The following is a 23,564-nucleotide window of genomic DNA, read 5'->3' as shown; positions in this document are numbered from 1 at the left end:
TGTTTTGGCATCAACTACTTCCTGTGGTAATGAATTCCATAGACTCACCACTCTTTGGGTGAAGAAATGTCTCCTCACCTCCGTCCTAAATGGTTTACCCTGAATCCTCAGACTGTGACCCCAGGTTCTGGACTCCCCCACCATCGGGAACACCCTCCTTGCATCTATCCTGTCTAAACCTGTTAGAAATATGTAAGTCTCTATGAGATCCCCCCTCATTTGTCGGAACTCCGGTGAAAACAATCATAACCTAGTCCATTTCTCCTCATACACCAGTCCCGCCATCCCCGGAATCAGCATGATAAACCTTCACTGCACTCCCTCGAAAGCAAGAACATTCTTCCTCAGAAAAGGATAAGTATGGCAAGTATCAGGAACCCTGGATAATGAGGGACATTATGAGCCTTGTCAAAAAGAAAAAGGAAGCATTCATAAGGTTTAAAAGGCTTAGGACAGATGAAGCCCTTGAAGAATATAAAGAACACAGGAAGGAACTTAAGGAAGGCATTAGGACAGCTAAAAGGGGTCATGAAAAGTCCTTGGCAAACAAGGTTAAGGAAAATCCTAAGGCATTTTATACGTATGTAAAGTGCAAGAGGGTAGCTAGAGAAAGGGTTGGCCCACTCAAGAATAGTGAAGGGAGTCAATCCATGGAACCAGAGGAAATGGGCAAGATACTAAATTAATACTTTGCCTCAGTATTCACCAAAGAGGGGGACTTGATGGATGAGGAGCCTAGGATAGGGTGTGTAGATATTCTGAGTCATGTCAATGTCAAAAAGGAGGAGATATTGGGTGTCTTAAAAAGCATTAAAGCAGAAGTCCCCAGGGCCTGATGGGATCTACCCCAGACTATGGAGGGAGGCAAGGGCGGAAATTGCTGGGGCCTTGACAGAAATCTTTGTATCCTCATTGGCTACAGGTGAAGTTCCAGAGAACTGGAGGATAGCCAATGTTGTTCCATTGTTTAAGAAGGGCAGCAGGGATAATCCAGGAAATTATGGGCCAGTGAGCCTTACGTCAGTGGGAGGGAAATTATTGGAAAAGATTTTTAGAAACAGGATTTATTCACATTTAGAAATAAACAGACTTATTAGTGATAGACAGCATGGTTTTGTGAAGGGGAGGTCGTGTCTCACTAACTTGATCGAGGTTTTCAAGGAAGAGACAAAGATGATAGATGAGGGAAAGGCAGTGGATGTTGCATACATGGACTTCAGTAAAGCCTTTGACAAGGTACCTCATGGTAGACTGGTATGAAAGGTGAAGCCACACGGGATCAGAGGAGAGCTGGCAAGATGGATACAGAAGTGGCTTGGCCATAGACGACAGAAGGTAGCAATAGAGGGGTCCTTTTCTGAACGGAAGGCTGTGACTAGCAGTGTTCCACAGGGATCAATTCTGGGACCTTTGTTGTTCATAGTATATATAAATGATTTGGAGGAAAATGTAGCTGGTCTGATTAGCAAGTTTGCAGACAACATAAAAATTGGTGGCGTTGCGGATAGTGAAGAGGATTATCAGAGGATAGAGCAAGACATAGACCAGTTGGAGACTTGGGCAGAGAAATGGCAGATGGGGTTTAACCCAGACAAGTGTGAGAAAATGCATTTTGGAAGGTACAATGCATGTAGGAATTATACAGTAAATGGTAGAACCCTTAGGAGTATTGACAGGCAGAGAGATCTGGGCGTACATGTCCACCGATCACTGAAAGTGGCAACGCAGGTGGATAAGGTAGTCAAGAAAGCATACGGCATGCTTGCCTTCATCGGTCGAGGCATTGAGTATAAAAATTGCAGGTCATGCTGCAGCTGTACAGAACCTTAGGTAGGCCTTATTTAGAATATTGTGTACAATTCTGGTCGCCACATTACCAGAAGGATGTGGATGCTTTGGAGAGGGTACAGAAGAGATTTACCAGGATGTTGCTTGGTCTGAAGGGTATTAACTATGAGGAGAGGTTGGATAAACTTGGTTTGTTCTCACCGGAACGAGGGAGGTTGAAGGGTGACCTGATAGAGGTCTACAAGATTATGAGTGACATGGACAGAGAGGATAGTCAGATGTGCTTTCTGAGGGTAGAAAAGTTAAGTACTAGGGGACATAGGTTTAAGGTGCGTGGGGAAAAGTGTAGAGGAGATGTGCGAGGCAAGTTTTTTTTTACGCAGACGGTGGTAAATGTCTGGAACGCGTTACATGGGAGGGTGGTGGGAACAGGTATGATAGTGGCATTTAGGCGAATACATGAATAGGATGGGACAGGAAGGATACGGACTCCATAAGTGCAGGCAAACATCATGATCGGCAGAGGCTTGGAGGGCTGAAGGGCCTGTTCCTGTGCTGTACTTTTCTTTGTTCTTTGTGTGGCCAAATTTTGCTCCAACTCCATTTTCAAGTTTGCTGATGACGCCACCATAGTGGGTCGGATCTCAAACAATGATAAGGTGAAGTACAGGAAAGTGATAGAGAATATGGTGAAATGGTGCAACAACAATAATCTCTCCCACAATGTCAGTAAAACAAAGGAGACAGTCATCAACTTCAGGAAGCGTAGTGGAAGACATGCCCTTGTCTATATTAACGGGGATGAAGTGGAAATGGTCAAGTGCTTCAATTTTCTAGATTACCAACAACCTGTCCTGGTCCCTCCATGCTAACGCTGTAGATAAGAAAGCTTACCAACACCTCTACTCTCCCAGGAGGCTAAGGGAATTTGGCATGCCCGCTACGACTCTCACCAATTTTTACAGATGTACCATAGAAAACATGCTTCCTGGATGTATCACAGCTTGGTATAGTTCCTGCTCTGACCAAGACTGCAAGGAACTACAAAGGGTTATGAACGTAGCCTAGTCCATCACGCAAACCAGCCTCCCATCCATTGACTCTGTCTACATTTCTTGCTGCCTCAGAAAAGCAGCCACCATAACCAGGAACCCCTTGCATCCCGGACATACTCTCTTCCACCTTCTTCCATCGGGAAAAAGATACAAAAGTCTGAGAACACAAACCAACTGACTCAAGAACAGCTTCTTCCCTGTTGCCATCAGACTTTGAATGGACCGACCTTATATTAAAACAGAAAATGCTGGAAAATCTCAGCAGAGCTAACAGTATTTGTGGAGAATAGAGCCAGCATTTTGAGTCTGGATGACCCTTCATCAGAGCTGTGACGAAGCGTCATCCAGACTTGAAACATTGGTTCTATTCTCTCTCCACAGATGCTGTCAGACCTGCTGAGATTTTCCAGCATTTTCTGTTTTTGTTTCAGATTCTAGCATCCGCAGAATTTTGCTTTTACCTTATTTTAAGTTGATCCTTCTCGACACCTAGCTATGACTATAACACTACATTCTGCACGCTCTTCTTTCCTTCTCCCTAATGTACTCTATAAACAGCAAGTTTTGTCTGTATAGCACGCAAGAAACAATACTTTTCACTATATCCCAATATATTTGACAATAATAAATCAAATCAAATCCTTCAGACACCTTCTTTTTAAGCTTTAAGCTAAAGCTCCTCCAATTTAGCCCAGACCTTTCCCAGACAATCCAATGCCCATTGGGATATTGAGGTTAGTATGTCCAGGTCATGGTGAAATGAAAGAACAAAGAAAATTACAGCACAGGAACAGGCCCTTTGGCCTTCCAAGCCTGCATCGACCATGCTGCCCGACTTAACTAAAATCCCCTACCCTTCTGGGGACCATATCCCTCTCTTCCCATCCTATTCATGTATTTGTCCAGACGCCCCTTAAAAGTCACTATCGTATCTGCTTCCACTACCTCCCCCTGCAGCGAGTTCCAGGCACCCACCACCCACTGTGTAAAAAACTTGCCTCATACATCTCCTTTAAACCTTGCCCCTCGCACCTTAAACCGATGCCCCCTAGTAATTCACTCTTCCACCCTGGGAAAAAGCTTCTGACTATCCACTCTGTCCATGCCCCTCATAATCTTGTAGATTTCTTTCAGGTCACCCCTCAACCTCCGTCGTTCCAGTGAGAACAAACCAAGCTTCTCCAACATCTCCTCATAACTAATGCCCTCCATACCAGGCAACATCCTGGTAAATCTTTTCTGTACCCTCTCCAAAGCCTCCACATCTTTCTGGTAGTGTGGCGACCAGAATTGAACACTATATTCCAAGTGTGGCCTAACTAAGGTTCTATAAAGCTGCAACATGACTTGCCAATTTTTAAACACAATGCCCCAGCCAATGAAGGCAAGCATGCTGTATGCCTTCTTGACTAGCTTCTCCACCTGCGTTGCCACTTTCAGTGACCTGTGTACCTGTACACCCAGATCTCTCTGCCTATCAATACTCTTAAGGGTTCTGCCATTTACTGTATATTTCCTATCTGTATTAGACCTTCCAAAATGCATCACCTCACATTTGTCAGAAAGCTTCTGATCCCCACAAGTATGGGAAGCTCTTTCACCAGCATTTTATAAATCAAGGAATATATTAAGGTTGGATTCCTGCAAGTGGTAAAGCTGCCAAAAATAAAATTGGCATTTCTCTCAAAGCAAGACTCTACATTATTCTACCTTAACCAGTCTGCTACACAATTGTATCTCCACAGTGCAAACAACCAAATTACTAGATTGAATAACTATAATTAACCTGCCCTTCACCAGTTATTTAACTAGTTATATCAGCCCTAAAACACAACCAAATGCACATAGATTTCATGATGCAGTATAAGGTCCACCAAATAGCTAGTACAGCTCCTTACCATTAGCTGCTGTTGCACTCGTTCATTTTTTTCCACTTCTGTCACACGTTCTTCTTCTTTTCTGTGATCCAAGATGCCTTCAGTTGCGAAGTCAGCACTGTACATGGTATGGTTCTCTTCAGCATCATCATGTTCATTCTCTTCTAGATGCTCATAGGATGGTGGAGGGGGTGGAAGAGGGAGTGAGACTGGGGCAGATAATACCATGTGTAGTTCCTCTTTTGTTTTCACCAAATCATCCTGGACCACCCTTGCCTGAAGTGATAAATATGATGATTTAGTGTACAGACTTTGTAATGTATTAAATTATTGATTCAATTATTAAACAGAATACAGTGGTTCAACAAAATAGCCACCAACAATTCTCTAACTGTCTAAGTTCCAATATTAGTGCAAGATACATTCTTCCATCTGAAGTATTACTCATGATTGGAAGCACCTATTAGGCTGTTTAAAATATTGTGGGGAAAATGGTGCGTGCAAGGTGGGCAGGTAATGATTTTCTACATTGCGCCCCTCTCTGCAAACGCTGGATCACAGAATTGTTTCCAGTATCAGAAGTGCTCACCACATCCCTCCTTTCTCCTTAACCTTGAGACAGCACAAGATATGGCAGAAGGGGAAATTCAACTCTCAAGGAGTTTAACTCTTACCATAGAATTCCTACAGTGCAGAAGGAGGCCATTCGGCCCATCAAGTCTGCACTGACAACAATCCCACCTCAGCCCTATCCCCGTAACCCCACATATTTAGCCCGCGAATCCCTCTAATCCACGCATCTTGGGACACGAAGAGGCAATTTAGCACGGCCAATACACCTAACCTGCACATTTTTGGACTGTGGGAGAGCACCCGGAGGAAACTCACTCAGACACAGAGAGAAAGTGCAATCTCCACACAGATAGTGATCCAAGCTGGGGAATCGAACCCAGGTCCCAGGAGCTTTGAGGCAGCAGTGCTAACACGTTGCCACCATGCCGCCCAAAGTAGTATTGGATACACCTCTGGCTATTTGTGCATTCTGCTCATATCAGCTTTCAAAGCAGTTTTATGGGAGGGATATGGGTAGCTCGGTGGCACAGCGGTTAGTACTGCTGCCTCACAGCACCAGGGACCCAGATTCAATCCTGGCCTCAGGTAACTGTCTGTGTGGGGTCTGCACTTTCTCCCCGTGTCTGCGTGGGGATGCTCCAGGTGCTCCGATTTCCTCCCACAGTCCAAAGATGTGCAGGTTAGGTTGAATGACCATGGTAAATTGCCCCTCAGTGTCAGGGAGATTAGCAGGGTAAATACGTGGGGTAATTGGGGTGGGATTGTTTTCGGTGCAGGCTTGATGGGCTGAATGGCCTCCTTCTGCAGTGTATGGATTCTATGATACGAACAGAATATTCGATGATTCTAAGACCAGAAACAGGGTAGACTCGGAACATAGTGCTACTCCAAGTGATATCGAAGCTGCAATATCCTCACCATTCAAGTAATTGCTTGCAACGTTACATAAACAGCATGATGATTAAACAAAGCAGATGCTTGACTGCAAAATCAGCATCCTATAACACAACTTTTAGATGGGTTAAGTCAATGGTTCCCAAACTTTTTTCACTGGGCCGACTTTCGGAATAAAAATTTGCTCGCGCCACACCAAATTTTTTATTGATAAGAAATACATTCAAAAACTAAAAAAACCAACTCCTAGCAGTGCCTGATTCATAACATAGAAACATAGAAAAACTACAGCACAAAACAGGCCCTTCAGCCCCACAAGTTGTGCCGAACATATCCCTACCTTTTAGGCCTACCTATAACCCTCCATCCTATTATGTCCCATGTACTCATCCAGGAGTCTCTTAAAAGACCCTATTGAGTTTGCCTCCACCACCACTGATGGCAGCTGATTCCACTCGCCCACCACCCTGTGTGAGAAAAACTTCCCCCTTACATTTCCCCTGTACCTACCCCCCAGCACCTTAAACCTGTGTCCTCTCGTAGCAGCCATTTCCACCCTGGGAAAAAGCCTCTCAGAGTCCACCCGAGAGTCCATGCCTCTCAACATCTTATATACCTCTATTAGGTCTCCTCTCATCCTACGTCTCTCCAAGGAGAAAAGACCGAGCTCCCTCAGCCTATCCTCATAAGGCATGCCACTCAATCCAGGTAAATCTCTGCACCCTTTCAATCTTTTCCACATCCTTCCTGTAATGAGGCGACCAGAACTGAGCACAGTACTCCAAGTGGGGTCTGATGAGGGTCTTATATAGCTGCATCATTATCCCCGGACTCCTAAACTCAATCCTTCGATTGATAAAGGCCAGCACACCATACGCCTTCTTAACCACCTCCTCCACCTGCGGGGGCCGATTTTAGAGTCCTATGGACCCGGACCCCAAGGTCCTTCTGATCCTCTACAGTACTATGAGTCCTTCCCTTTATATTGTACTCCTTCAGCCCATTTGACCTGCCAAAATGGACCACTACGCATTTATCTGGGTTGAAGAACACATCGAACACAACTACTTTATAATATGATCATGGGACATCCAGAAAGTATAAAACAATGCATCACTTGATGCTCTTGCTCTCACTTTGGAAAAATATCTATCCATGTTTAAATGTTTCTTTGATTGTCCTTGAATCTTCCCGCCACACTTGCCATCCTCTCTCGTCGCACCAGTGTGGCGCGCCACACCCTTTGGGAACCACTGGGTTAATAAATAGTGGCTACAAGCGCAGGTTAGAGGCTGGGAATTCTACTGTGACTAATTCATCTCCCAACTCCCCAAAGTCTGCCACCATTCAGGCACAGTCAGGAGCGTGATGAAATACTTTCCACTTTCCTCATTGAGTGCAACTCCAACAACACTCAAGAAGCTCAATCGATCACAGGAAAAAGCAGCCCACTTGATTAGCACCCTATCCATTACCTTAAATATTCAATCCTCTCACCATCACTGGACAATGTGTACCATCCATAAAATGCACTGCAGCAACCTGCCAACTTCTTAAGCAATTCCTTCCAACTCCAAGAAGAACAAGGGCAGCAATACATGGGAACATGACCGGGGAATATGACCAAGTCACAACAAGTCATACATCATCTTGACTTGGAAACATAATCACTGTTCCTTCACCGTATTCAGATCAAAAATCTGCAAATCCCTTAGTGCCAGAATTCTAGTCTAATTGCTCAAGGACACAGCATGATGGCACAGTGGTTAGCACGGCTGCTGTGCAGTGCCAGGGACCTGGTTAAATTCCGGCCTTGGGTGACAGAGAGAAGTTTGCATGTTCTCCCTGTATCTGCATGGGTTTCCTCTGGGTGCTCCGGTTTCCTTCCACAGTTCAAAGCTGTACAGTTTAGATAGATTAGCTATGGTAAATTGCCCTTTCGTGTCGGGGGGTTGGCAGGGTACATACATGTATATACATGGGTTACAGGGATAGGGCCTGGGTGGAATTGTTGCCAATGTAAGCTTGATGGGCCAAATGGGTTCCTTCTGCATTGTAGGGATTCTATAATTCTACAGATGTGGGAATCTGAATGCTTCATATTTTCCTTTCGACCTACTTTTCAAACTTTGAATTTCATGAAAATTAAGAAATGGGAGTTCAATTCATTGGTAAAGAATCCAGGCATAAAGAAATATCTTCATTAAAAAAATCCAGCTGCAGATAAATCTATCTGCAATAATGGTTTGAAAACTGAAACATAAACAGTAACAGTGCAGTTACATTGCAGCAAAAACAGAAAATGCTGGAAAATCTCTGCAGGTCTGACAGCATCTGTGGGGAGAGAATAGAGCCAACGTTTCGAGTCCAGATGGCCTTTCGTCAGAAGGGTCATTGCAGGATGGGCTTTGGAATCAGGTTTATCTCCCACACGTGCTGGGCTCACACAAAGTCAGTGGCACTAATTCCATCCAACGACTATGTAGCTCACACCAGCACAGACATATTTTAAACAATCTTGCATTAAGCACTGAAGAGAGGCGGGTATCACATTCTATGGTCTTTTTCAACCACTCGCTGCCAAAGATTCTGAGAAGTCATCAGGGGAATAGGGCTGAGGGATCACAGAATCATAGAACCAGAGTACCCGGAGGAAACCCACGCAGACATGGGGAGAATGTGCAAACTCCCCGGGGAATCGTACCCGGGTTCCTGGCGCTGTGAGGCAGAAGTGCTACCCACTGTGCCACCATGCCTCCCTTAAGGGTAATAAGAATAAAAAAACACATTAAACTACTGCATCAATTTGACAGGGTCAGATTGAAATAACTGCTTCCTTATTTCTGAACAGGTCTTTCACAAATATAAACATCAATGGAAAGGATTTCACCCGTTGTTGCCATTCGTATGCCTCTTCCTCTTTCATCCTCCTGGCATTCTCTAGTTCTTCAATCTTGACCGTATACTCTGATAATTCTGAATTCTGTTACAGAATAGTGAGGTAATTAATGAAGAGTTATAGCATATTAAACTGAAAAAAAAAGTCTCTGGTACTTAAGACATATAATTAGTGAAAGGATTCATGCATATATTGACAGTATAATCTATTCTCATGTCTCGCAAAAGGAAAGCTGCAAACATTACCCATAGTATCATTTAAGTAACATTGAACCGATGCCTCGTTGATTTTTCTTTCCTTGCTCCAAATCTAGAGTTTGTCGATTATAATGGCCCATACACTTTTGGGAAAAAGATCTTTTTTTTAATTATGGGGCGCTGGCAACTTTAGGAACTAGCTTTCTCTGAAAGGGGATTTATGAAAGCATGCAAGAAGGTTTGAGAAGATTTGAAGGGGTAAGCTCACTGGGGGTAAACAGAAGTCCCAAAATTGGAGCGGGTGGGCCCTGCGAACTAGGGGGAGGGGGGCACACACGTGAAGTGAGGCCTTGGGTTCATGTAAGGGGACACACATGTGCAACAAGGGCAGGACCCAGCGTGACGCGTGGGAGACATGAGAGGGAATCCCTTTAACGAGTCTTTGAAGAACAGTACACAGATCAGAAACAGAAAATGCTGGAAAAACGCAGCAGGTCCGGCAGCATCTGTGGAGAGAGAAACATAGTTAATGTTTCAGGGAAGATGTAAGATGCAAGTGAGATGAGAGCAAGAGCAGAGACACGAGATAACCTATAATGAGTCTTTGAAGAACAGTGTTTAGTGGTTAGCTAACAGAAATACCTGACACTCACTTTATGATGAACAGTTAACAATTTATCTATTTAACAGGAAACTTTAACTAAACAAGTAACATACCGAATAAAATAAGATTCTACTGGAATGCTGTTCAAATAAATACAACGCCCATTAAGAAAAAAGTAATGATAGAATTTTGTCACTCTCAATAAATTATACAACCAGGTTGTGTGTCTTTTGGAACCTTCTGGAGTTTCTCGGTTGATTTCTCTGTCTAAGTTCTTTTTGATTTGGTACCTTTCACTGGTTAGATGGTGCGTTTTCTTAAGAGATGGATAAAGCTGGCAGGGTGCAGAGCTGCTCTCTCCCTCTCGAGACTTGAGAGGTGGTAGTTGCAAACTATTTTTCTCCCTTGCACTTTCTTTTATACCTGTGATGACCTATCAATATCCCTACAATAGGATTGGTCAGCTGTTGTCAACAAGATCAAATTCAAATCTTATACATTCTTGGTAGCTGAGTGCCTGCTTTAAATTGATTGGACAAGATTCAAACACAAACAGGCTGTCTTGACAAGATTACTGCTTGACTTTTGATATAAATGTTTCAGTCTGGGACTCTAGATGTACTTCGCATTTCAAACCTCCAAGCAGCTTTAAAAGTGACCAAACAATGCTTTTTTTCCTTCTAGCTTTGTTTTTTACATTCTTTACAAACTCAACTTTGCAACAACAGTACTCAGACCAAAAACAGAAAACTCAGCAGGTCTGGCAGCATCTGTGGAGAGATAAACAGAGTTAATGTTCGAGTCAAAAAAAAAGGGGCTTAGGAGAGCCAGGAGGGGACATGAGAAGTCCTTGGCGGGTCGGATCAAGGAAAACCCCAAGGCTTTTTACTCTTATGTGAGGAATAAAAGAATGACCAGGGTGAGGTTAGGGCCGGTCAAGGACAGTAGTGGGAACTTGTGTATGGAGTCAGTAGAGATAGGCGAGGTGATGAATGAATACTTTTCTTCAGTGTTCACCAAGGAGAGGGGCCATGTTTTTGAGGAAGAGAAGGTGTTACAGGCTAATAGGCTGGAGGAAATAGATGTTCGGAGGGAGGATGTCCTGGCAGTTTTGAATAAACTGAAGGTCGATAAGTCCCCTGGGCCTGATGAAATGTATCCTAGGATCCTTTGGGAGGCAAGGGATGAGATTGCAGAGCCTTTGGCTTTGATCTTTGGGTCCCCACTGTCCATGGGGATGGTGCCAGAGGACTGGAGAGTGGCAAATGTTGTTCCTCTGTTTAAGAAAGGGAATAGAAATGACCCTGGTAATTATAGACCGGTTAGTCTTACTTCGGTGGTTGGTAAATTGATGTAAAAGGTCCTTAGGGATGGGATTTACGACCATTTAGAAAGATGCGGATTAATCCGGGATAGTCAGCACGGATTCGTGAAGGGCAAGTCGTGCCTCACAAACTCGATTGAATTTTTTGAGGAGGTAACTAAGTGTGTTGATGTAGGTAGGGCAGTTGATGTCATATAGAAATCATAGAAACCGTACAGTACAGAAAGAGGCCATTCGGCCCATCGAGTCTGCACCGACCATAATCCCACCCAGGCCCTACTTATCCCTACATATTTTACCCGCTAATCCCTCTAATCTACGCATCCCAGGACACGAAGGGGCAATTTTAGCATGGCCAATCAACCTAACCCGCACATCTTTGGACTGTGGGAGGAAACCGGAGCACCCGGAGGAAACCCACGCAGACACGAGGAGAATGTGCAAACTCCACACAGACAGTGACCCAAGCCAAGAATCGAACCCAGGTCCCTGGAGCTGTGAAGCAGCAGTGCTAACCACTGTGCTACCGTGCCGCCCATACATGGATTTTAGTAAGGCATTTGATAAGGTCCCCCATGGTCGGCTTATGATGAAAGTAAGGAGGTGTGGGACAGAGGGAAAGTTGGCTGATTGGATAGGCAACTTGCTATCTGATCAAAGACAGAGGGTGGTGGTGGATGGAAAGTTTTCGGACTGGAGGCAGGTTGCTAGCGAGTGCCACAGGGATCAGTGCTTGGTCCTCTGCTCTTTGTGATTTTTATTAATGACTTAGAGGAGGGGGCTGAAGGGTGGATCAGTAAATTTGCTGATGACACCAAAATTGGTGGAGTAGTGGATGAGGTGGAGGCTTGTTGTAGGCTGCAAAGAGACATAGATAGGATGCAAAGCTGGGCTGGCAGGGGAGGTGTTGTGAAGTTCTTGTAAAAAATTAGTAAAAAATTGTAAAATGCTAAGAGTTGTAAAATTGCATGGTCTGTTAAAAAGTTTCTTTCTGTACTGATGAGATGCAGGTGCATGCAGTACATAGAGTGAAACAATGTATTGCAAGACTCGGCAGTAGTGCTGCAAAGGCAAAAGGTTTTAAAAAAATTTTAATCAATCAGTTTAAACTAGGCATTTGAATGAAAGCAGCCTATCAGATTTGAATTTGATGTTTTGGTAACCTGTAAACCAATCCTAATGTGGGTATTTTGGTATGTCATCAGGGGTAAAACCGCCAGCTCTGAACTCCAGAGAGCCAGACAGCAACTGCCTCTGCCAGCCAGCTTTTGCCACAGCTCACAGCTTGAGAGAGAGACAGAGCTAACAACTGTCTCTGCCAGTGTAACAGCCACAGTTATGTCTTAAAAGAAAGCCTCATCTCGTTCGTGAAGACGGAAAAAATCAGCAAAGAAGACAGATGATTCCGCAAGATGACAAACCTGGTTGAAATTTGAGTGCGACTAAGAATTCTTCTTTTGTTAATTTGATTTATCTAAACAGCATTCCATTAGAATAGTGTTTTATTCGGTTTGTTAATAGTTAAGTTAACCTGTTCACTGTTAGTTGGATAAATAAAGTGTTACTTGTTACTTTTACAGAGTGTGTCTCAGGTAGTTATTTTAATTTAACCACTAAAAGGTACTGAAGTGCAGATATGAACCCTCCTCACAAACTCTTTAACAGATTATGATGCAAGGTACTTCTCCTTAAGTGGTTGCGTGTTAATTCTCAGAGAGGAGATCAACCTCCCCCTTCATAACAATACAAAAATAGTTAGGAAAGTATGTAGATGGATGTGGTTCGGTTGAGTGATCAATGTGGGAAAGTGTGAAGTTGTTCACTTTGACAGGAAGAATAAAAAAACACCGTATTACTTCAATGGAGAACGGCTGCAGAATGCTGAGGTGCACTGGGATTTAGATATTCTCATGCACGAGTCACAAGAAGTTAGTATGAAAGTGCAGCACATAATCAAGAAGGTTAATAGCATGCTATTCTTTATTATGAGAGGAATTGAACGTAAAAGTAAGGATGTTAAGGGAAGTTATGCTTCAATTATTCAGGACATTGGAGAAACCGCATCTCGAATACCATGTGCAGTTTTGGTCTCCTTAATCAAGGAAGAATATAAATGCATCGGAGGTGGTTCAGAGGAAATTTATTATATTGATACTTGGAATGAATGGATTGTCTTATCTTAAGAGGTTAGATTGGAAAAGCTGGGCTTGTTTCCATTAGATTTTAGAACAGTGAGGGATAACTTTATTGATGAATACAAGATCCTGAATGGTACTGACAAGGTGGTTGTTGAAAGGTTGTTTCCTCCTGTGGGTGAGTCCAGAATTAGGGGGCACTGTTCGAAAATTAATGGCCACTCTTTTGGACAGAGATGAGAATAATTCTCCGAGGGTTGTGTAACTTTGGAACTCTACCTCAGAATGAAGTAGAAGTGGGATCATTGTGTATTTTTAAGGCAGAGGTAGATTGGTCACCTAGCCCAACAAGAATCCAAGGTTATCAGGTGTAAATGAGGAATGTGGAACTCAACACAAGATGATCAGCCATGATCTTATTGAATGGCAGAGCAGGCTCGAGGGGCTGAGTGGCCACATTTTGCTCCTATTTCATATGTTCATAAATAGCTATAAACAGCAGCACTAACAAACTGACTATTCAAAATGTCCTTAAAATGTTCACTGACTGGTGTGCTGAAATTATTTTGTGTTAAACCATGAACCTTGTAGTTTCATTCTTTTAGTAAATATCCGAAGTTTTGATTCTAAAAGAGACTAACTACTTGTGAAGGGGGCTAGTAGCTATCATACTCAATGAAAGCATTAAAAGATGCAGCTGAGCAGTGAAAATTGGAAGTATAGCGGGATACCTAACTGTGGCTGTTAATTTTCAGACAGAAATCTTGCAAGGAGACATGTTCTTGTAAGGATGAAGGATAAGCATGGCAAATTTCGGGAACTTTGGGTAACGAGAGATATTGTGAGTCTAGTTATGGTTCATCAACCATTCCAGGGTTCAGGGTAAGAGTGAAGGGCAAGGCTGATAGAAGTAGGGAACCGTGGATAACTTGGGATATTGAGGCCCTGGTCAGGAAGAAGAAGGAGGCATATGACATGCATAAGCAGCTGGGATCAAGTGGATCCCTTGAAGAGTATGGAGGGTGTAGGAGTAGAATTAAGAAAGAAATCAGGAGAGCAAAAAGGGGACACGAGATTGCTTTGGCAGATAAGGCAAAGAGGAATCCAAAGAGCTTCTACAAATACATAAAGGGCAAGAGAGTAATTAGAGAGGGAGTAGGACCTCTTAAGGATCAACAAGATCATCTGTGTGTGGATCTGCAAGAGATGGGTGAGATCCTAAATGAATATTTCTCATCAGTATTTACTGTTGAGAAAATCATGAACGTTAAGGAACTTGGGGAAATAAACAGTGATGTATTGAGGAGTGCACATATAACAGAGGAGGCGGTGCTGGAAGTGTTAAAGCGCATCAAGGTAGATAAATCCCCAGGACCTGAAGGTTCACCAGGTTGATACCGGAGATGAGGGGTTTGGATTATGAGGAGAGGCTGAGGAGATTGGGTTTGTACTCGTTGGAGTTTAGAAGGATGAGGGGGGATCTTATGGAGACTTATAAGATAATGCGGGGGCTGGATAGGGTGGAGGCGGAGAGATTCCACTTAGTAAGGAAGTTAAAACTAGAGGACACAGCCTCAAAATAAAGGGGGGTCGGTTTAAGACAGAGTTGAGGAGGAACTTCTTCTCCCAGAGGGTGGTGAATCTCTGGAATTCTCTGCCCACTGAGGTGGTGGAGGCTACCTCGCTGAATATGTTTAAAGCGCGGATGGATGGATTCCTGATCGGTAAGGGAATTAAGGGTTATGGGGATCAGGCGGGTAATTGGTACTGATCCACGTCAGATCAGCCATGATCTTATTGAATGGCGGGGCAGGCTCGAGGGGCTAGATGGCCTACTCCTGCTCCTATTTCTTATGTTCTTATGTTCTTATTAAGTGAATCCCAGAACATCGTAGGAGGTTAGGGAGGAAATTGTGGGTCCCCTAGCAGGGATATTTGAATCATCGACTGCCACAAGTGAGGTGCCTGAAGATTGGAGGGTGGCAAATGTTTAAATGTTTAATAAAGGGCTGCAAGGAAAAGCCTGGGAACTACAGGCCAGTGAGCCTCACATCTGTAGTGCGTAAGTTGTCAGAAGGTATTCTGAGAGAGAGGATCTACAGGCATTTAGAGATGCAAAGACGAATTAGGCACAGTCAGCATGGCTTTGAGTGTGGAAAATCACGTCTCACAAATTTGATTGAGTTTTTTGAAGGGGTAACCAAGAGGGTAGATGAGGGCAGTACAGTTGATGTTGTCTATATGGACTCTTGTGACTCGGCCAACATTGTCTATCAGGGCAGCACGGTAGCACAGTGGTTAGCACTGCTGCTTCACAGCTCCAGGGACCTGGGTTCGATTCCCGGCTTGGGTCACTGTATGTGGAGTTTGCACATTCTCCTCGTGTCTGCGTGAGTTTCCTCCGGGTGCTCCGGTTTCCTCTCACAGTCCAAAGATGTGTGGGTGAGGTTGATTGGCCATGATAAAATTGCCCCTTAGTGTCCTGAGATGTGTAGGTTAGAGGGATTAGCGGGTAAATATGTAGGGATATGGGGGTAGGGCCTGGGTGGGATTGTGGTCGATGCAGACTCGATGGGCCGAATGGCCTCCTTCTGCACTGTAGGGTTTCTATGACTCTATGATATGCTGCAGGAAAGGATGTCCCGAGGAATGGTACATTGGGAAGACCATGCAGACGCTACGACAACGAATGAATGCACACTGCTCAACAATCACCAGGCAGGAGCATTCAAAGAACAAAGAACAATACAGCACAGGAACAGGCCCTTCAGCCCTCCGCGCCGCTCCCTGGTCCAAACTAGACCATTCTTTTGTATCCCTCCATTCCCACTCCGTTCATGTGGCTATCTAGATAAGTCTTAAACGTTCCCAGTGTGTCCGCCTCCACCAACTTGCCCGGCAGCGCATTCCAGGCCCCCACCACCCTCTGTGTAAAATACGTCCTTCTGATATCCGTGTTAAACCTCCCCCCGCTCACCTTGAACCTATGACCCCTCATGAATGTCACCACCGATCTGGGAAAAAGCTTCCCACCGTTCACCCTAGCTATGCCTTTCAGAATTTTATACATCTCTATTAGGTCACCCCTCATCCTCCGTCTTTCCAGTGAGAACAACCCCAGTTTACCCAATCTCTCCTCATAACTAAGCCCTTCCATACCAGACAACATCCTGGTAAACCTCCCCTGCACTCTCTCTAAAGCCTCCACGTCCTTCTGGTAGTGTGGCGACCAGAACTGGGCGCAGTATTCCAAATGCGGCCGAACCCACGTTCTATACAACTGCAACATCAGACCCCAACTTTTATACTCTATGCCCCATCCTATAAAGGCAAGCATGCCATATGCCTTATTCACTACCTTCTCCACCTGTGACGTCACCTTCAAGGATCTGTGGACTTGCACACCCAGGTCCCTCTGCGTATCTACACCCTTTATGGTTCTGCCGTTTATCGTATAGTCCCCCCCCTACGTTAGTTCTACCAAAATGCATCACTTCGCATTTATCTGGATTGAACTCCATCTGCCATTTATTTGCCCAAATTTCCAGCCTATTTCCTTCTGTAGCCTATGACAATGTTCTTCACTATCTGCAAGTCCAGCCATTTTCGTGTCATCCGCAAACTTACTGATCACCCCAGTTACACCTTCTTCCAGATCGTTTATATAAATCACAAACAGCAGAGGTCCCAATACAGAGCCCTGCGGAACACCACTAGTCACAGGCATCCAGCCGGAAAAAGACCCTTCCACTACCACCCTCTGTCTTCTGTGACCAAGCCAGTTCTCCACCCATCTAGCCACCTCCCCCTTTATCCCATGAGATCCAACCTTTTTCACCAGCCTACCATGAGGGACTTTGTCAAACGCTTTACTAAAGTCCATATAGGTGACATCCATGGCTCTTCCCTCATCAACCATTCTAGCCACTTCTTCAAAAAACTTCACCAGGTTAGTGAGGCATGACCTCCCTCTCACAAAACCATGCTGACTATCGTTAATGACTATCGTTATGTTCCCTTCCTGTCGGGGAACACTTCAGCAGTCAAGGGCATTCAGCCTCTGATCTTCGGGTAAGCGTCCTCCAAGGCGGCCTTCACGACACACGACAATGCAGAATCGCTGAGCAGAAACTGATAGCCAAGTTCTGCACACGAGGACGGTCTCAACCGGGATCTTGGGTTCATGTCACACTATCTGTAACCCCCACGACTTGCCTGGGCTTGCAAAATCTCACTAACTGTCTTGGCTGGAGACAATTCACATCTCTTTAACCTGTCCTTAACCATCTCTCCACTCACATTGTCTGCACCTGTAAAGGCTCGATTATCTGTTAAGACTTGCATTCCAACCATTATCTTGCAATTGAGGTTGTGTCGCTATATGCCCTGTTTGTGAACCGAACTCTTCACTCACCTGATGAAGGGGCAACGCTCCGAAAGCTCCTGCTACCAAATAATCCTGTTGGACTTTAACCTGGTGTTGTGAGACTACTTACTGTGCCTACCCCAGACCAACGCCGGCAACTCCACATCATGGATTTTAGCAAGGCCTTTGACAAGCTATCGCATGGTAGGTTGTTACAAAAAGTTAAATCTCACGAGATCCAGGGTGAGGTAGCCAAATGGATACAAAATTGGCTTGATGACAGAAGACAGAGTGTGATTGCAAAGGGTTGTTTTTCAAACTGGAGGCCTGTGACCAGCGGTGTGCCTCAGGGATCAGTGTTGGGTCCACTGTTATTTGTCATTTATATCAATGATTTGGATGAGAATTTAGGAGGCATGTTTAGTAAGTTTGCAGATTGGTAGCATAGGGGACAGTGAAGAAGGTTATCTAGGATTGCAACAGGATCTTGATCTGGGCTGACAAATGGCAGATGGAGTTTAATTTAGAAAAATGTGAGGTGTTGCATTTTGGTGGATCAAACCAGCGTGGGACTTACTCAGTTAATGGTAGGGTGTTGGGGAGAGCTATAGAACAAAGAGATCTAGAGGTACAGGTTCATAGCTCCTTGAGAGTGGAGTCACAGGTGGACAGAGTGATGAAGAAGGCATTTGGCATGCTTGGCTTCATTGGTCAGAAATTGAATACAGGAGTTGGGTCCAAAAGAGAAAACGCTGGAAAATCTCAGCAGGTCTGGCAGCATCTGCAAGGAGAGAAAAGAGCTGACGTTTCGAGTCCAGATGACTCTTTGTCAAAGCCCACAGCCCAACAAGACGACCCACAGGAGTTGGGTCATCCTGTTGAAGTTGTACAAGACATTGGTAAGGCCACACTTGGAATACTGTGTACAGTTCTGGTCACCCTATTATGGAAAGGATATTATTAAACTAGAAAGAGTGCAGAAAAGATTTACTAGGATGCTACCGGGACTTGATGGTTTGAGTTATGAGAGACTGGATAGACTGGAACTTTTTTCTCTGGAGCATAGAAGGCTGAGGGATAATCTTACAAAGGTCTACAAAATAATGAGAGCATAGATCAGCTAGATAGTCAATCTCTTTTCCAAAAGGTAGGGTAGTCTAAAACTAGAGGGCATAGGTTTAAGGTGAGAGGGAAGAGATACAAAAGTGTGCAGAGGGGCAACTTTTTCACACAGAGGGTGACGAGTGTCTGGAACAAGCTGCCAGAGCTAGTAGTAGAGGCGGGTACAATTTTGTCTTTTAAAAAGCATTTAGATAGTTACATGGATACGATGGGTATAAAGGGATATGGGCCAAATGGAGGCAATTGGAACTAGCTTAGTGGTTAAAAAAAGGGGCGGCATTGACAAGTTGGGCCAAAGGACCTGTTTCCATGCTGCAAAACCTCTATGGCTCTGTTGTCAAAGCTAGGAGAAAACATAAAGCAAGTGTGGAATACACGGAAAGTAGAAAGAAACTTAAGCAAGGAATCAAGAGGGCTAAAAGAAGTCACAAAAAGTCATTGACCAGCAGGATTAAGGAAAATCCGAACACTTTTTATACATTATACATAAAGAGCAAGAGGGTAGCCAGGGAATGGGTTGGCCCACTCAAAATCAGGGGAGGGAATCTATGCGTGGGACCAAAGGAAATGGGCAAGGTATTAAATGAATACTTTGTGTCAGTATTCACCAAAAAGAAGGACTTGGTGGATGATGAGTCTGGGTAAGGGTGTGCAGATAGTTTGGGTCATGTTGAGATCAAAAAGGAGGGGATATTGGGGGGTCTTGAGAAACATTAAGGTAGACAAGTCCCCAGGGCCTGATGGGATATACCCCAGAAGTACTGAGAGAGGCAGGGGAGGAAATTACTGGGGCCTTGAGAGAAACCCTTGTATCCTCACTGGCTACAGGGGAGGTCCCAAAGGATTGGAGAATAGCCAATGTTGTTCCTTTGTTTAAGAAGGATAGCAAGGATAATCAGGCTAATTACAGGCTGGTGAGCCTTACATCAGTGGTAGGGAAATTATTGGAGAGGATTCTTTGAGACAGGATTTACTCCCACTTGGAAATAAGTGGACGTATTAGCGAGAGGCAACATGGTTTTTTGAAGGGGAGGTTGTGTCTCACTCACTTGATCGAGTTTTTCGAGGAAGTGACGAAGATGATTGATGAGAGTAGGGCAGTGGATGTTGTCTACATAGACTTCAGTAAGGCCTTTGACAATGACAGACTGGTACAGAAGGTGAAGTCGCGCGGGATCAGAGGTGAGCTGACAAGATGGATACACAACTGGCTCAGTCATAGAAGACAGGGTAGCAATGGAAGTGTATTTCAGAATGGAGGGCCGTAACTAGTGGCATTCCTCAGGGATCAGTGCTGGGACCTGTTTGTAATATGTATAAATGATTTGAAGGAAAATTTAACTGGTTTAACTAATGTTAGTTTGCGGATGACACAAAAGTTGGTGGAATTGCGGATAGCGTTGAGGACTGTCCGAGGATTCGGCAGGATATAGATCAATTGGAGACTTGGGCGGAGACATGGCAGATGGAGTTTAATCTGGAAATGTGAGGTAATGCATTTTGGAAGGTCTAATACAGATGGGAAATATATAGTAAATGGCAGAATCCTTAAGAGTATTGATAGGCAGAGGGATCTGGGTGTACAGATACACAGGTCACTGAAAGTGGCAATGCAGGTGGAGAAGGTAGTCAAGAAGGCATGTAGCATGTTTGCCTTCATTGGCCAGGGCATTGAGTTTAAAAATTGGCAAGTCATGTTGCAGCTTTATAGAACCTTAGTTAGGCCGCACTAGGAATATACTGTTCAATTCTGGTCACCACACTACCAGAAGGATGTGGAGGCTTGGGAGAGGGTACTGTTTGTGATATATATAAATGATTTGAAGGAAGATGTAACTGGTGTGATCTGTAAGTTTGTGGATGACACGAAGATTGCTGGAGTTGCGGATAGTGATGAACATTGTCAGAGAATACAGCAGGATATAGATAGGCTGGAACATTGGGTGGAGAAATGGCAGATGGAATTTAATCCAGATAAATGCAAAGTGATGCATTTCGGTCGATCTAATGTAAGGGGGAGCTATACAATAAATGGCAGAACCATCAGGAGTATAGACACACAGGGGGACCTGGGTGTACAAGTCCACAGATCCTTAAAGGTGGCAGCACAGGTGGAGAGGGTGGTGAAGAAGACATATGGCATGCTTGCCTTTATTGGACGGGGCATAGAATATAAAAGTTGGCATATGATGTTGCAGCTGTATAGAACGATGGTTCGGCCACATTTGGAATACTGCGTCCAGTTCTGGTCACCACAGTACCAGAAGGACGTGGAGGCTTTGGAGAGAGTACAGAGAAGGTTTACCAGGATGTTGCCTGGTATGGAGGGTCTTAGCTATGAGGAGAGATTGGGTTCTCCCTGGAAAGACGGAGGATGAGGGGCGACCTAATAGAGGTGTATAAAATTATGAAGGGTATAGATGGGGTGAACAGTGGGAAGCTTTTTCCCAGGTCAGAGGTGACGAACACAAGGGGTCACGGATTCAAGGTGAGGGGGGCAAGGTTCAACACAGATGTCAGGGGGACGTATTTTACACAGGGTGGTGGGGGCCTGGAATGCACTGCCAAGCAAGGTGATTGAGGCGGACACGCTGGGATCATTTAAGACTTATCTAGATAGCCACATGAACAGACTGGGAATAGAGGGATACAAAAGAATGGTCTAGTGGGCACATGAGCAGCGCAGGCTTGGAGGGCTGAAGGGCCTGTTCCTGTGCTGTATTGTTCTTTGTACAGAGAAGATTTACCAGGATATTGCCTGGAATAGAGGGCATTAGCTATGAGGAGAGGTTGGAGAAACTTGGTTTGTTCTCATTGGAATGACGGACGTTGAGGGGCAACCTGATAGAAGTCTACAAGATTATGAGGGGCATGGACAGAGTGGATAGTCAGAAGTATTTTCCCAGGGTGGATGAGTCAATTACTAGGGGGCACAGGTTTAAGGTGCGAGCGGAAATGTTTAAAGATGTATGAGGCAATTTTTTTTTACACAGAGGGTGGTAGGTGCCTGGAGCTCGCTGCCGGGAGAGGTAGTGGAAGCAGGTATGATAGTGACTTTTAAGGTGCTTCTTGATAATACATAAGATGGGAGTAGAGGGATACGTTCCTGCAAGGGTAGGGAGTTTTAGTTCAGTCAAGCAGCATGGTTGGTGCAGGTTTGAAGGGCCAAAGGGCCTGTTCCTGTGTTGCAATTTTCCTTGTGCTTTGTTGTTCTTATTATTTATCTGCTGATATGAATGAAGCAGATACTATGGGGATACAAGAATCCTTAATAAAGTAACCACTTGTGCAGCTGAAAGTTTAGTTACACTAACTGTGCTGCAAGTTATATTGCCTCAGTTACAGGTCGAACAAATCAATTCTTACTAATTGCTCCTGGTTCTTCATTTGATCCTCAGCTTGTCTCTGAAACTCCTCCTTAGCTCGGAGGGCATCCAAACGTTCAGCTTCTAGGCGTTCCGCCTCATGTTGAGCTTTGGTTCTCTCTTCCTCCAGATGAGTTGCTCGCTGCATCTGCTCAGCCAAGTCTAGGATCAAGATAAAAGGGTGAAATTGATCACCAGTTTTATGAATCTACTCACGAAGAGACAATCAACTCCTTAAGAATAGCTGCAGCCGCAGATTGCCACATGGAAGTATGGTGTTGTGGTGATAATGGAGATTTGGCTCAAAGGAGGACAGGACCAGGAATTAAACATTCCTAGATGTAGGTGTTCAGGAAAGATAGGGTAGGAAAGAAAAGAGGAGAGTTACCTATATTAATTAACGAGAACATTGTAGTGCTGGAGTGAGAGGATGTCCCAGAGGATCAAAGGCGGGATCTATTTCATTAAAGGTAAGGAAATATAGAGGTAGCACCACATTGCTGGAGATATTCTGTAGGCCACAACCAGTGGAAAGGATGTAGGGAATCAAATTTCCACGGAATTATAGAGAAGTGCAAGAATTATAGAGAGGTTATTATGCCAGTACAGCCTGGACAGTAATAGGGTAAAAAGGGTAGGAAAAATGTTTCTAGAATGTGTTCAGCAGAGTTTTCTATACCAGGAAGGAGGCATTGCTGGATCTGATTCTTGGGAATGAGGTGGACCAAGTTATCATTGTATCATGAGGCTAGGTTGTCTATGGAGAAGGACAAGTTGCAATCCAGAGTAAGAATAATTAGAGGACAGCCAACTTCCATGGTTAAGAATCAATCTGGTCCTAATAAATTTGAAGCAATGATTGGTGAGCCAAATTGTAAATGGGTAATGGATGGTCTTTGAAGAGATAGTCTGGGTACATTCACATGAGGTAGAAAGGTATGGCAAACAAATACAGAATTTTGTGGAAAATACAAGAGATATGGGGTGAGATGAAGCAGCAGACATTATTGAGGATAGAATCAGTAGTCACACGGAAAAATGAGAGTCGATTAAGAGGAGCAAGCATGGATTTCTAAAGGGAGAAATCGTGTTTAACCAACTTGCTGGGTTTTTTTTGAGGAGGCAACAGAAGGACCATTAAGGGTAATGCTGTTGATGTGGTGTACACGGACTTTCAGAAGGCATTTGATACAGTGTCACGGTTATAGCTAATGGAACAAAAGGGACAGTAACAATGTGGATACAAAATTGGATGAATAATAGGAAGCAGAGAATAATGGTAAATGGATATTTTTCAGGCTGGAAGAAGGTTTGATGTGGTGTTCACCAGGGGTTAGTGTTGGGACTCTTGCTTTTCCTGATATA

General features: G+C 44.2%; 1 protein-coding gene across 3 annotated transcripts in view; it reads right to left on the bottom strand.

The window, feature by feature from the left end:
• ezrb (ezrin b) overlaps positions 1-23,564 on the bottom strand; it is a 297,539-nt gene that overhangs the window by 4,048 nt on the left and 269,927 nt on the right. For all 3 annotated transcript variants that reach the window (XM_078229989.1, XM_078229987.1, XM_078229988.1), the window contains exons 11-13: positions 22,201-22,361; positions 9,078-9,170; positions 4,742-4,996 (exon numbers count right to left, since the gene is read on the bottom strand). In XM_078229989.1, coding sequence (XP_078086115.1) covers positions 4,742-4,996; positions 9,078-9,170; positions 22,201-22,361 — 509 coding nt within the window. The remainder of the gene's footprint in view (positions 1-4,741; positions 4,997-9,077; positions 9,171-22,200; positions 22,362-23,564) is intronic.

Source organism: Mustelus asterias, chromosome 15 (assembly GCF_964213995.1).
Source record: "Mustelus asterias chromosome 15, sMusAst1.hap1.1, whole genome shotgun sequence".
Lineage (NCBI taxonomy): Eukaryota > Metazoa > Chordata > Chondrichthyes > Carcharhiniformes > Triakidae > Mustelus > Mustelus asterias.
Note: the sequence above shows the minus strand (reverse complement) of the source record. Positions and strands in the feature narration are given on the sequence as shown.